At 44.8% G+C, this 14,074-nt stretch overlaps 1 protein-coding gene across 1 annotated transcript in view; it reads right to left on the bottom strand.

Moving 5' to 3' along the window:
- Window positions 1-14,074, bottom strand: part of UBE2R2 (ubiquitin conjugating enzyme E2 R2) — a 54,329-nt gene that overhangs the window by 4,618 nt on the left and 35,637 nt on the right. Inside the window, exons 2-4 of the mRNA XM_036403359.2 lie at window positions 10,102-10,188; window positions 6,686-6,783; window positions 173-307 (exon numbers count right to left, since the gene is read on the bottom strand). Of these exons, the coding sequence (XP_036259252.1) occupies window positions 173-307; window positions 6,686-6,783; window positions 10,102-10,188 (320 nt within the window). The remainder of the gene's footprint in view (window positions 1-172; window positions 308-6,685; window positions 6,784-10,101; window positions 10,189-14,074) is intronic.

Here is a 14,074-nt window from a genome sequence, read left to right as displayed (position 1 = left end):
GCTGAAAATTCTGGAGGGACCTGAAGCATGGACTTTGAATAAGACACCAAAATTAATTTCCAAATTACATTCTGCTGTGAGAAGCTGGTTTCAGTAAATTCTGGAAGCAGCCTGTTTGACAGGATTCAAAGCAGAATGCTGGTAGGCCAGCATCACAACTGGCAAAGCTTACCTTATGATTTCAGCATACTCCTTGTCTTTTCCTTTACTGTCCCTCCATTTCCTGAACATGACTGACGCATCCACATTGGCTGGGGAGAATGTGTTGGGCTCATTAAGCAAAGAGATTACACTCAGTAAGATAGTCCTGAAAGAGGCAGCCACAACAGCAGAGTCAGAGCTAACACATTCATGGATTCTGGATGTCCACAACTTCTTTAAGTGTTGCATGATAAACTTGTTTGAAGTCAAGCCTTAAGCTGAGGACAGTGTTTTTAAATGAGAATAGGTATTCATGAACCTCAGACCCTGGACGTTTGTGTAAGGAAGGTGATATAACACAAACCTCATTTGACTACAGACCATCCTGTCTGTGCTTGGGACAGGGCAGCACAGAAAGCTACAATCAGACCAGAATTCAGCTTGTCTGCACTATCCACAGATGGGGTGGGGCTGGAAATCTGCTCTGTGAGCTGTTCCTGGTGGCTTGCAGCCTCCAGCAGGAAGCCAGGCCAGGCTGTTTGCCTGCCCTGCACAGGGAGAAGGACTTCTATGACCCAAGGCCAACAGAAAAGGCTGCACTACTTTTTCCCTGTCCTGCCAGGTGGTTGGGAGGCTGAGGCAGGACTCTCCTCTCCTGAGCTCATGCCCCACTCAGGCTGCAGCAGCAACCCTCAAGCACAGCAAGGGGAGGACAGTGTGGATGTTTTTCAATGCTCAGGCAAGGTGCCAGGGCCCAGTGGGATTCAGCTGCTGGTACTCAGCAGAGCCAACATGAGCCAGTCATGTACCCCTGGCAGGCAGGTGCGCAGACTGACAGACAGTCCTCTGGGATTTCCAGCCAGAGGCCCTGCTCTGCTGGCATTTACCAGCTGCAAACACCATTCTCTTGTCCAGAGCTTTCTCCTGCAGTTCCTAGAACCCTGCACTTGAGAGTTGCAGCCTTTGCTGCTCACACTGTGCCTCAACCAGCACAAACACCCATATCCAGCCACTAAAACAGCATCACCCATCCCAGTGGCCCTGCCAGCAACAGCTTCCCTTTCAAGTGGAAGGGACAAACAAGGGAGAGAGAATAGCTCTTGAAACACAGCATTACCCAACAGCCACTTTGCAGACCTTGATTAAAGGGGACTGGGAGCTGCAGTCGTGTTTGCACTGATTCAGGGGCATGTTCAGAGCACATCTACCAGATCATATATCTGGGTACAATTCCAGGAAATGCTTGGTCATTTGGATACTGAGTATCTGAAAGGTTTTGAAAATAAACACTTGTATCTGAACAGACTGTTCAGCACAGCTATCAAGAGAGTCTTCATTTTCTAAATTATATAATTCTGTACAAAAAGAGAACAGCAGCTCTGGAAGAAACTGTCTCATTGGATTGGAATGATGGGCATAAGAGATCATTTTCTACTTCATCTCAAGAATTCATTTAAGAGTCTTTGATTTTCTGCAAACAGGCCAGCATGTCAGCTCCAGCATCATGCAGCAGCTTTCTGCAGAGCAAACAAAGTCTAGGAAAGGCCAAGGACAGGAAATAATATCTGGATTTACCATCTGCTCTACCACACTTCCATTAACAGTGAGGAAAAGCCAATTTTCACTGTGGTGTCCAGACTCCAAAGTTACTGCAAAGCTACTTAAATACACCAAGACAATTGCATTAGAAGTGAAGCCCTCTGAGCTCTTCCTTCCCATCCAGCACATTAGATCAGCTCCATCACTGCTGATACCTTTAAGAGCTGGACAATGTCCTCTAAATCAAACCTGCTTGCCTTGAAGAAGGTACAGTAACAGAAAGGCATCCCAGCACGGGGGATCTGACAGGACTAACACCACTAAAAAAGTTCAGCCATGTGGGACTGAAAACCTCAGCAGCAGATGCAAACTGCATGGGCTGGGTATGGGCTGAGTCTCTGGGATATTGTCAGGGATCTGTCTCCCCTTAGACAAGGCTGCTGTAGCATGGAAGAGCAGCCAGCAGAGGCTCAAGGAAACAGACCTGTCCTTGTTTTTTTTTTTTTCCTGTATCAACTTAAGAAGGCTCAGATACAGATCAATTTCTTCCCAAAGAGACATGATGTAGATTGGCTGGTGGTCCCAACCAGTACATCCTATTACGTTCCTTGTTGAAAAAGGATTTTTTTTTAAAATTCCAGCTGCTATTTACATTGTAGATTCTCAGAGCCACCTCAAGAGGTAGGTATAGATTGGTCCAAGTACCTTTTTGCCTTCTGGTATAAAGTCAAACGCTTTAGCCTAGGCTGCACTGACAGTCATGTTACTGGATCAAGTTGTTCATGGAATCCACCCAGATCTCAGGCAGCAAAAAAAGCCAAGACAAATGGGAATCCTCAAGAAAAAAAGCAATAGGCAGACAGTACCTCACCTCTCTGCAGGAGATACAGGTGTGCCAGTACCTCAAATACTGTGCAGAGTCCTGCCTGTGCAGTTCAAGGGCAGGGGAGACAGGGGAGATGTGGAGAAGGACAATTAAAATGATCAGAGAGCCTCAGCCCCTGGCCTTCTACCACTCACTCAGCTCCATGGGACACAGGAAGCAGGATTCTCTGCCAAACACATCAGAGCTGCATTCCTTCACATCTTGCTGGGTTTTGATGTGTTTACTTATGCCTGCATCACCTAGCTTCCAGTGATAGGAAAGCCCATACTGATTGTGTTTAAAAAAAAAAATGAGCCTGCTTGACACCCTCAAAAGCACAGGTGAACTCTCACAGTTGAAGAATGAATTCTCCCCTTCAGACACTTCAACCCTGCTCATCTGTGGGGAAACAGTCAACATTTGGCAGGTTTTACAGAATTCAGCAGCAGAAGAGCAGCTCCCTCCCACATCTTTGGCCCCTCTGCCTCCTGTCTGACACTTTGGAGCTTTCCCAAGCCAGATGGGACCCCAGCAGGATGTGCTTCTGCTGGCACTCTGCCCAACTGGTGATGGTGGCACCAGACTAGAAGTGAAGGACCAGTTTTATTTTCAGCGGCTGAGGAATGTTTTGACCTGTCACCCTTAAGCCCAAGATGATTCAAGAGCATTAGCACTGAAAACTGCAACTGTGGTGAGGGACAGCAGAAATTAGAGAACAAGCACCATGATAAGATACGTGTGAGTCTCTAGGGCTGAATATAATGAAATACCCAAAATGCATGTGTGATTTATGTAATTCATGCCCAAAGCTGTTTCCTAACTTTGAATTAAGGCTTGTCACCTTGATTCTTTATTTGATAGTGTCTTGTAATGAAAAATGAAATTCAGCTGCTGTTTCAAAAGCATGGACAGGTTACACCTTGAATGTCTCTGGTACTTCGTGATCCTTTGTATTTTTGCCAGGAAGAAAACCACCAGCTGCTCCCAACACCACTCAGGAGGACAGGAGACAAACAATGGAAGGCAAACAACAGGCAGAACTCTGCAAAGTTGCTTCTACTGGTCAGAATACTCAAAAACATCCTGTATTGGGTGTGCAGGGCCAACTTTTGGTAGTCAAGGTGCTACAAGGGTGGCTTGTGTGAGAAGCTGCCAGAAACTTCCTCTATGTCCAGCAGAGCCTGGCAGTTCCAAGGACAGATGCTCCACTGGTCAAGGCTGGACCAACTGGAAAGAGTGGTAATGTCTCTGTGATAACATATTTAATAAGAAAAAAGTTTTGTGTCCAGAGAAGAATGGAGTGAGAACACGTAAGAGGAACAACCCTGCAGGCAGGCAGGGCAGTGCAGGAGGGGCAGGAGCTGCTCCAGGTATTGGAACAGAGATTCCCCTGCAGCCCCTGGAGCAGCCCAGGCTGAGGCTGCTGTGCCCCTGCAGCCCAGGGAGGGCACAGGGGAGCAGAGATCCACCTGCAGCCCCTGGGGGAGCCCGGGCTGGAGCAGGGGATGCCCAAAGGAGGCTGTGATGCTGTGGGAAACCCATGGAGAGAATAGCTCTCTCACTAGAGCAGCTGGTCATTGAAGGACTGCATCCAGTGGAAGTGTGACCCACGCTGCAGCAGTTTGGGGAAGACTACTATCCATGGGGTGGACTCATGCTGGCAGAGTTAATGCAGAACTGGGACGCTTGTGGGAGGGGCCCCATGGTGCAGCAGGGGAATCAATGTGTGATGAACTGACTATAACCCCCATTCCACTACCCCCATACCCTGCTGTGGTAGGGGGTAGAGCTGGGAAGGAGGGAGAGGTGGGGAGGGAAGTTGTTTTTAAGGTCTTATTTTACTTCTCATTATCCTGCTCTGATTTTGTTGGTGACAAATTTAATTAATATCTCTAATTCTAGCCTATTTTGTCCATGATGGCATTTGGTGATGCCTCCTGGTACTTATCTGCTGCAGAAGAACATCAGAACAACAAACAGGTAGGTAATGCTGTGAAGATTGGAATAGCTCAGGGAGACTAAGGCTGGGAGCAAAAGGGTGAGCTATTTCTAGCCCCAGGCCACTTCGGGATATCTAGGAAGGGGTGCAATACACAGATGGGCTAATGATTAAGGGATGGACATGGCATAGAGGCCATCACACAGGTTATCCACAAATGTGAAAGATGTGCTGCCATCAAGGGAGCTACACGTGTGAAATATCCCTGGAATAGAGCGCAGTGGCTGGGTTTAGAGTGTGGTGAGGCCTGGCAAACAGATTGCACTGGGCCACACACATGCCAAGGCAAGAGTTACTTACTCACTACATCAGAGGCAACAACTAGCTGGAAATGTACCCAATAAACCATGCCACTGCCTGGAACACAACCTCAGGTCTTGAGAGACACATTCTGTGGTGACATGGTATCCCAGAGAGAACTGAATCAGGCAATGGGACTAATTTTCAAAATAATCTCATAAACTCTAAAGCAAAGAAACATTGAGAGAATATATCACATCCCTTACCACCCACAAGCTCTGGAAAGACTGAAAAATTCTGAAGACAATTAAGAGTTTTAGGTAACGGGAATGGAAGCACTGGGATGCAAATTTTGCAGAAGCCACTTGGCTGGTCAATGCTAGGGGATCTGCTAGCTGCACTGATCCTGCCCAAACTGACCCCACAGACACTGTGGGAGGAGATAAGGTCCCTGCACTACACACAGGAAAGTGGCTGGGGAAGTCAGGGTGGATTCTCCTCCCATGGGAAAAGGCAAATACATTGGTGAGATTGTCTTTACCCAGGGATCTGGGTGTACTTGGCAGATAACATGGAAGGATGGGGAGACCCAGTGTGTACCTCAAGGAGATTTAACCCTGGAGGAAAAACAAACTGTGTGAGTTTTATGTCACAGGAAGTAAAGGAACAGGAACAACATGACCTGACAAAGAATGAATTTTGTGAGGAGCAAGGAGAATGTGATGATGATGTGAGCCAGGCTGGTGACCAATGATCAAGTGTGCTGCTTCTCCTGTCCTGACCACCCATCCTGATGGGGTAGAGCACAAGTCATGGGTCTGGAGGGGTGGAGGAAGCCATGAAACAGGAGAATAATATCCATCTGTGAAAGGACAGGTTAATGAAAATGTACATTTGGTACAGAGATGGTTCAAGGATGTAGTTTGGGTTGTATGTGTGGGTAAGAAGGGATTCCAGTAATGAGAAATACAGTGGAACAGTTGGAAGATAAATATGTTATGTAGGATCTAAACAAATGGTATGGAATTAAGAGTGAAGACTGTATTGAGTTTGCTGAGCTGTAGCTCATTTTTTCTTAGCAGCCCCCAGTGCTTTCCATACATAGTTAGACAGGTATGATAACATGCAATTGTTTTGGCTACTGCTGAGCAGTGCTGACACAGCATCAGCACTGTCTCCAACATTCCCCACTCCCCCATCAAGGGGCTGAGAGGTGGCAAGATCCTAAGATGGGGCACAACCAAGCCAGCTGGTCCAACTTAACCAAAGGGATATTCCATATCATATAACATCAGCTGAGACATGAAAGCTAAGTGAGAGAGGAGGAATGAGAGAGGAGGAGGACATTTGTTATTTCACAGTGTTTGCCTTCTGGAGCAACTGCTACATGCACTGAAGCCCTGCTTCCTGGGAAGTGGCTGAATGTTGCTCACCAAGGGTAAGTAGAGATTAATTTTTTTCCCCTTTGCTTATGTGCACAAGCTTTTGCTATTGCTTTAGTAAACTGCCTTATCTCAAACATGGAAGTTGTTTTCTGTGTTATTTTTCTCTCCCCTGTCCTGCAGGGAAGGGGAGTAATAGAGCAGTTTGGTGTGCACCTGGAACCCATTACACACACTTTTCTACTAGTGGTACTTTGAAGAAGATAACAGTGATGAGATAGGCTTCAACATTTGAGATAATTTGCCTTCAGAGTATGAAACCCTGTGAATAGGACAGAAGGCTCTGCCCTGTCAGCCCAGTATGTTCAGACAGACTGGTATGTCTGGTTCCCACTTGATTCAAGCCCTAAGCCCCACAAAACCTTAAATTCCCTCCCAAATCTCTCCCACCATAGCCCTTAGGTCTTGTAGAGATGGCAGGCCTTTGAGGTCACCATTGCACAACATATTCACAGTTACCTGACATTTTGGGTAGGGTTCCACCTCTCTGATGGTAGCTCTCCACTTTGTGGGTCATCTACAGGTGGGTGAAGAATTGAAATACATACATCTCCATTCTGCAAGACAGGAAAAAGCACTGAGAATAGCTTGGCTGGAGGCTGAGGCCTGATGACTCAAATCCACCACTCAGACTGTCTTCGGATCAGCTTAACCTTATTGATATGAACATCCAAGTGCTAGCAAAAACCAACAAGGGCTGGAAATGGTTCTGAATTCTTCCAAGGGCTAGCCTGCAAACTGGCAAAAAACCCAATATAAAATCAAGAGGTTTAAAGAATGTACTGAAGTAAGCAAAAATAGTAATAATGTAACATAAAACTAGATTGGTCCCCAGATACCAAGTAGTACTGTCACAGTGACATAAGGTTTAATCACAGGAGACCCCATGTAGGGTTGAAGAAAATCTGTGTTCCCACTGGTAGCTTGAGCTAGCTACAGGAAATTTTTGAATTGAAGGGTTTAATCACCATCTACTAGCTCAGGTATGAAAACATTATGCCTCCCAGGACACAAGGACCTTGAACAGATGGTGTGGGGCAGGCTTACACAGCTCCCCTAGGACACAGCTGTTCAAAATACCAGATGAAAAAGCAGGAGATGCTTTCTGAAGGTTTCACAGAATATCCCTTTCAGCATGCAAAAGGAAGAATATTCTGGCAGCATATGGAAGCCATACAGCCACATAATCCTCAATATATGTTCTACTCACCAGTCTTATGGCCTGAATATAGATTTAAAGCTCTATAATGCCTATTTAGGAAAGCTGTCAACCCAATTCTCCATCAGCAACAGCACTCTGACACAACTGCTTTGCAGGAGGGCTGGAGCAGTATCCACCCCAGCTGAATATCCTCCACTGAGGCAGACTCCAGGGACTCCCCAGTGCCCTACTGCAGGATGGGGTGAAGGTGCAGATGAGGCCTGAGGCTGGCCAGCAGATATTGGCCTCTCCAGGCCCCATGGGCTTTGCTGCCAGCTGTGGGGCAGCATTCATGCTGTCCCTTGTCACTCCTGCTGTCCCAGTCCAGGGCACAGACTGATGACAGGATCACTCTGTTCAGGACTCCAGCTGGAAACTTCCCACACACCTGGTCTCACATCCTTCCAACACTGCTCAGAGCACAGAGCAGGGCTGCTCACAGCAACAGCATCTGTGCCTTTGAGCCCAGGCCAGTGATCACAGCTACAGATAGCAGCAGCTCACCTGGGGGGTTGTGATCTGTACCCAGATTTCAGCAGTGCACTATTCATGCCAGGTATGCTAATCTAGCAGGCCCTTGTCACTTTGAAGCAGGTTTTAGTCAAGAACACAGCAAGGCAGCACCTGGAGCTGCTGAATTCCAAAGCACATACTTAGATTGCTGGAACAGTTTGCTTTAAGAAGGCAGTTTCCCTTTTAGGGCCCCAACAGGCTTGTGAAATCTTGAACTTTTTTTAGGATCACTCCAAGCTGAAGTTAACTTTGTTAATAAAAGATTACGCTCAGTCTACTCTGCTATCACTAGTAATTTCCATTAGTTTTTCCTTTAAGCTTTTCCTGGAAGAATGCAATGCTAGTGGCCAGAGGAAGTATCTCAGCACTTGGGAAAAGTTCCTGAAGCAATCAGATCAGCAGCATGGGGACAAGCAGATATTTGGCAAAATGAAGATAGAGGGAAGCAACGATGTGAGAAGTTTTTGTCTTGCCACAATCAGTGTTACATGTTTGGCAACTGCATTGCATTAAGCGTCTGGAGGGGTAAAGATTTAATGGGGCCTGATGAGGTCAGCACAAAGTTCTAGAGATCAGGAGAGTCAGGGGCCAAGCCTTTCCCTACATGCATTTTTGAAAGACATAAACAAGGAGAATGGCGTAGTTTTTTGCCATTGAGGTACATCCTCCATTTCTATCAGGACTGAGAACTGTTATGTCATAAAAATAAAGAGCAAGTGAATGCAATTTTACCAAAGTTCAGTGAGATGACCCAAGTAAACCAGAGATGAAAAAACCACACATTGCTCAAGTCTCATTGCTCAGAACTGGAATGTCAGCCCCAGCCTCTCCATCTGGTCCTACCAGCAGATTCTGTAAACTGCTACTTTCTTTCATCTTCCTTGCACTAAGAGGGTTTTTTTGTCCCCCTCCTCCTGAAAACCCTCAAACATCAAACACTTTGCTGAGATAGTCTCAGTTTCATCTGAAGTTACCCCAGTGTCTCATCTTCATTGCTTAAATGTTTCCAAAACAGCCTGCAAGCTGCTTCAGATACTCTCAGCTACAAGAAATACTCCTATAAACACAAAGCACAAAGCTGAAAGCTTGTGTATTTGAAGAGCAAACCCAAAATACACACATCAAGTTTTGGGTTAGTTCCTCCTGCTGCCTTCAGCTGTTTCTAGTCAATTTTTCATCTTTCTCACCAGGACAGGGAGAGGGCCTTTCCAAGGCTTGTTTTCGTACATTTCATTTTGGGAGCCATTTGCCACTCACCTCCTGCATGAGGATTTCCAGATTCAGAATCAATACCCACAGTATGTGTCTGCAATTATCTGAAGATTTCAAAGTTGTCTTTACTTATAGAACAAAATTCCCTGTAACTGAAATAGACCCTTAAAGAAAAACATCATCCTTGGCTACAGGAAAGATCCTGTGCCAAGTACAAAACCCACATCAGAAAACGGTCAGAAAACTGATGTGAGGATGTCCCTGGACTTGGGCAATTCCCTGGATCAGTTAATAATTAAAGTGGGTTAGTATTCTGTTCTGCACTGAAGTTTGGCAAGGTTTCTAGACATTTATTACTAAGCCATCAGTGCACTTCTCACCATTTGAAGCACACCTATTCCAAGCTGGGCATTTGGCAGCAAGAACTTATCAGAAGGGACTTTCCAAGCCCAAGACATCAACTGAGGGCTTTATTTGTTCATGGGATGGAAGAGAATGACATTCCAGTTTTCGGTTGGGTTCAAAGGAAGTCTGCAAAACCTTTCTTAAGAAAACCTGTGATAAGGTGAGAGACCTGCAGCAAAAGGAACATTTTGAAATCCTTTAGCTCCCAAAACTATAGAGGCAGTGCTTCTTAGCAGGTTGACATTCTTCTAGGATACCCAAAAGTTCAGCTAAGATTTGGCTGACCTCCACTAAAAGTTAAGTTTTGACCCAAAACAGGCCTTCAGCCTTCAAATACAGCTCTGTGGAAGTGAGTGATATTGAACCAATTGCCTCTATATGGAATCATTCCTCTCCCAGACCTGCTGTTGTTCTGTTGTGATCCAATTGCTGACAGTCCACAGCCTTGGCTACCCTCTCAAAGTAACCCATACACATACTGAGTTTAAGGAAGCACAAAGCTCTCTCACACACCCCAGAAAAAGATTTTTAAAAAACACCTTACCTCATAAATGTTGGGGTGCCACATTTTGGTCAGGAATCTGAAGGTAGGTGGTGAATATGGATAGTCAATAGGGAATTTAATGTGAGCCTGAAAAAAAGCAGAATTTTTTAGCTATGAAACAGAGCAAAAAAGACCAACAACCAATAACTACAGTGAAAAGATTGGGGGAAAAATTCATTAAGGCTACTAAATTGTTCATTTAATAAACCAGTGCCCAAGTGGCCCTACAGTGTAACTCTATGCAATTTCTTATGAGCAAAACACTAACTGTACAAGAAAAATCAAAACACCTGGGCTGGTAATGCTCAGAAGACAAGCCAAAACGCATTTACCATATCCTAACTCAAGAAGCACTATTCAACAGCTGTTGTTAAACAGGGTGAAATATACTGGAAAAGTTTTAAATCAAGAGAGCACTGCTCTCTTTATGAGTTCAAAAGCAGACTAAAAAATGTTTACTAAGCTGAATAAACCTGTTTTATATTTGCCTGTACAAATATTTAAAATTACTCTTCCCATAATGAAAAAAAAAAAAGTTACATAACTTGCTCTAGTTATTTTGTCTTTCTTTGAAAGTTAAGCTGGTCCATCCACCTGTGTTTCTAATATTACATGTTTTGCCACCACAGGCATTTCTGAAGTCTCAACATCATCAGTGTCTGTTTAATAAATGAGTGCACCTTGAGGAATATTGATGGGCAATGACAGCAAACATCTTGCAGTGGTCAACAACCATCTGTGGGGCACAGCTTCTTCAGTCGAGTCAGTTGTGGGAAGGTTGCAGAGATCCTAGCACTGGAAATTAACTTCTCTGTGCTGGCCTGCTGTTCACAGCAGTCTGAATATGGACTGATCAAGTGTCCAAAACACTTCTCTCTGGAAGGTGGACTTGCACACTGCTTGCTGCACTGTGGAGCACAAACCCTTTCCTTGGAACTGCTCAACTCATTAAAAAGTCCTACTGTCAGCCCAGCAAGGGATCTCCAGAGAAGCATCTGCTGGTCCTTCACACACAGCCAGCTTCATTTGCAACAGAAAATGCAAGAAGGGATCCCAAAAGCAAGATTCATATTTATCACGGTTTGAGACAAATTTAGGAGGAAACCTAGTCACCCTAGAACAACATGGTAAGAGCAGAATTCCAGGTCACCCTCCTCCACTTAAGTACCTAAGCATCCCCGTTCCTCAACATGAGAAACTTTGGAAAGTTTTATTCCATAGTACACAGAAGCAGACAACCAAAACAAATGGATTACAGAACTGTTAATTACCTGGCCACAGTTTTACTTATCAGCACACAGCTTTGCCCAAATGTTATGGGGTCAGAGTGTCAGATAGTCAAGAAAATAAATTTTTTTATTCACCTTTATGAAAGAAATTCACCAGTTCACATGGCCTTATGGTCTGTAGATGCCTACTCATGACTGTGTGTGGGCATGTTACAGCAGCACTGAGTCCTCACCCCACAGTCATTTGTCACAGCACACACGCAGCCAAGAGATTTATGATCCACTTAAACAATCCCACAGTTTAAGGCCAGTTGCATGAATGCCGTTGCTCCAAGAGCAGTGAGTGAATGGCTCTTGTCACCACACACTGCTGCAACAAGGACATGCCTGGGCCCACAACATGCTGCACTGTGAGCAGAGCAGAGATCTACCCAGGCAGGGCACGTTCACTCCAACTCAAGTGCTTGCATCATGTAGCTGCAGACTCCTCCAGACACTGGGGTTTTCCCAAGAAAGCCCATTCCTGTGTTTACACTCAGTTTTGGAGATTTAAGACACAAAACAGCAAAAGGACATTAAAAATGCAAGAGACAACAAAACTCAGGGTTGAGCTACCTACAAGATGTCTTAGCAAAATCTGTCTTCTACACAGCCACAGCTTCCAGGTGACCAAAACAAAAAGCATTGTGCCAGCAGATTACCAGCACTGCTATGCTTACAGCCCATATAGATGCTCAAGGAGTGCAGGTCTCATTCCTCCCAGTAAAACCCCTCTGCTTTCAAATTGTCTAACCCCGAGGGTTTGTCTCAGCAAGACCACTCCAGAAGCTGAGCCTGAGGCACCAGTATGTCCCTGTACGTGATGCAGACTCACACAGATGCTGTAGATCCTGGAAAACTGTTCCAAATTTCTAAATCCTGTTTGACAAATACAGTTCTTTATTAGAGAAGGACTACCTGCCTACAATAACTATCACTATGGAATGCAGTGTTGTATCACATGAAGGATTATCTTGAGCTCTGGGAACAGAAAACACAACTGGAGAAATAAGAGAAATCTTTCTTTCCACATGCAGGCAGCTAGGAACCTAGCTTCCCTGTAATACATCACATACTTAGAGAAAGCAGTCACATTACATGGTGATCAGCTATTTCTAACTAGTCTGTGCTCTTTAGCACATGGAGGTTCTGTGCTAGAACATAAAGCAAGTAAGGCTTCCCTACAAACCTGATTTCAGAGTCAAAAGCCCCAAAACAGAAAACCTTGAATTACAGGCAGGGATTTTTCCCAAACAAAAAGAGCACCACTGTCAAGTCCCCATGGTGAGATCATCCAGAATTTGAAAGTGAAACCAAACACTTTTCCAGGCCATTACAAACAGGTCTGAGAGAATTACCTCATCTCTTCTGCAAGAGAAACCATGGAAAGTTACGTAAGCCTACTCTGCTCTCACTGAATGCTATTTGAGTTTCTGTGTGGGTTAAGCAAGCCAAGAATTTCCAAGACAAGCTGCAAGACTGCCTGCAAAATGCAGCAACAGCCACAATTAGAGGTCATTTTTCCCCCACTGAAAGCCTGATTCTAAACATGTTAAAAAAAAAAAAGACCAAATTAAGCAATCAACCTAATTTTAAGTAGAGCTCACAGAATAGTTTTTCCCTACAATTTCACTGTTATAAGGCAAAAAAATCTGTTAAACTCAGCCAGGCTGCTAGGTACTTGAGAGTGGCAGAGTTTTCAGGGAGCTTGTTGTTAGCTCAGTTACAGCCACACAAACTAATTTAGGAGGACTAAATATGCAGCTCAGTTTCCCCCTGCGAGTTCCAAACAGTTACTGCATTCACCAAGTCCCTGACTCCTCAAACTGAGCTTAAATAGAACAGATAATAATCCTGTTTTGGTGCTGATTTTAGCCAGCTGCATGCCATGGCTCCTTGACATTACTAAAGATACTCAATAGATAGAAACATGAAGACCAGTCACAATCAATCCTCCCTTCCCCAGTTTGCAACTAGTCATGATTATAGTCTGTAGAAAAATAATAAACTCTTCTAAGAAGTCCAGCCTGACAGAAGATACAGCCCTTTAGAGACATTTACAGCTACCACAAAAACTTCAACTTCTAAATTACACCATAGCACGCATTTTAAGAATATTGCTACCATCATAGTCACTTTGTTTCCTATTTTACTGCTTCCCTGCATCTTCAACAGAGACTGCACTTCAGGTTTGTTAATCTTCTTTAAGTTGGATAAGACAAACGCACAGGTTCTGCTATGTATGCCAGAAAAATACACAGCCTCACTACATCTCATGTGACTGAAAATTATTCACTGATTCAGTCACTACGAATAACTATTACAGCAACTTTGTTTCTTGAGATCTTGCCACATACTTGACTCAACACTTAAACTTGTGTCGCAACCACTCCAAGCACTCCAGGCTTGGGGCAGAGAGGCTGGAAAGCTGCCTGCCAGGAAAGGACCTAGGGGAGCTGGTTGACAATGGCTGAACACGAGCCAGCATGTGCCCAAGTGGCCAAGCATCCTGGTCTGGGTCTGCAATAGCGAGGCCAATGGGACTAACACAGGCAAGACTCCCTCCCAGCCTCAGTCCTTGTTCCAGCCTAGCTCTAAGTGACACTTCAGGAGTCTGACGCTGGTTTTTTACAGCCATTTCAAGCTGACAAAACTGAGACCCCAGATTTTTAGGCAGAAAGGGAAGGAATGTTGAATCCATCCTA

Source organism: Molothrus ater, chromosome Z (assembly GCF_012460135.2).
Source record: "Molothrus ater isolate BHLD 08-10-18 breed brown headed cowbird chromosome Z, BPBGC_Mater_1.1, whole genome shotgun sequence".
In the NCBI taxonomy this organism is placed as follows: Eukaryota; Metazoa; Chordata; class Aves; order Passeriformes; family Icteridae; genus Molothrus; species Molothrus ater.
This window is presented reverse-complemented; position numbering and strand designations above follow the sequence as displayed.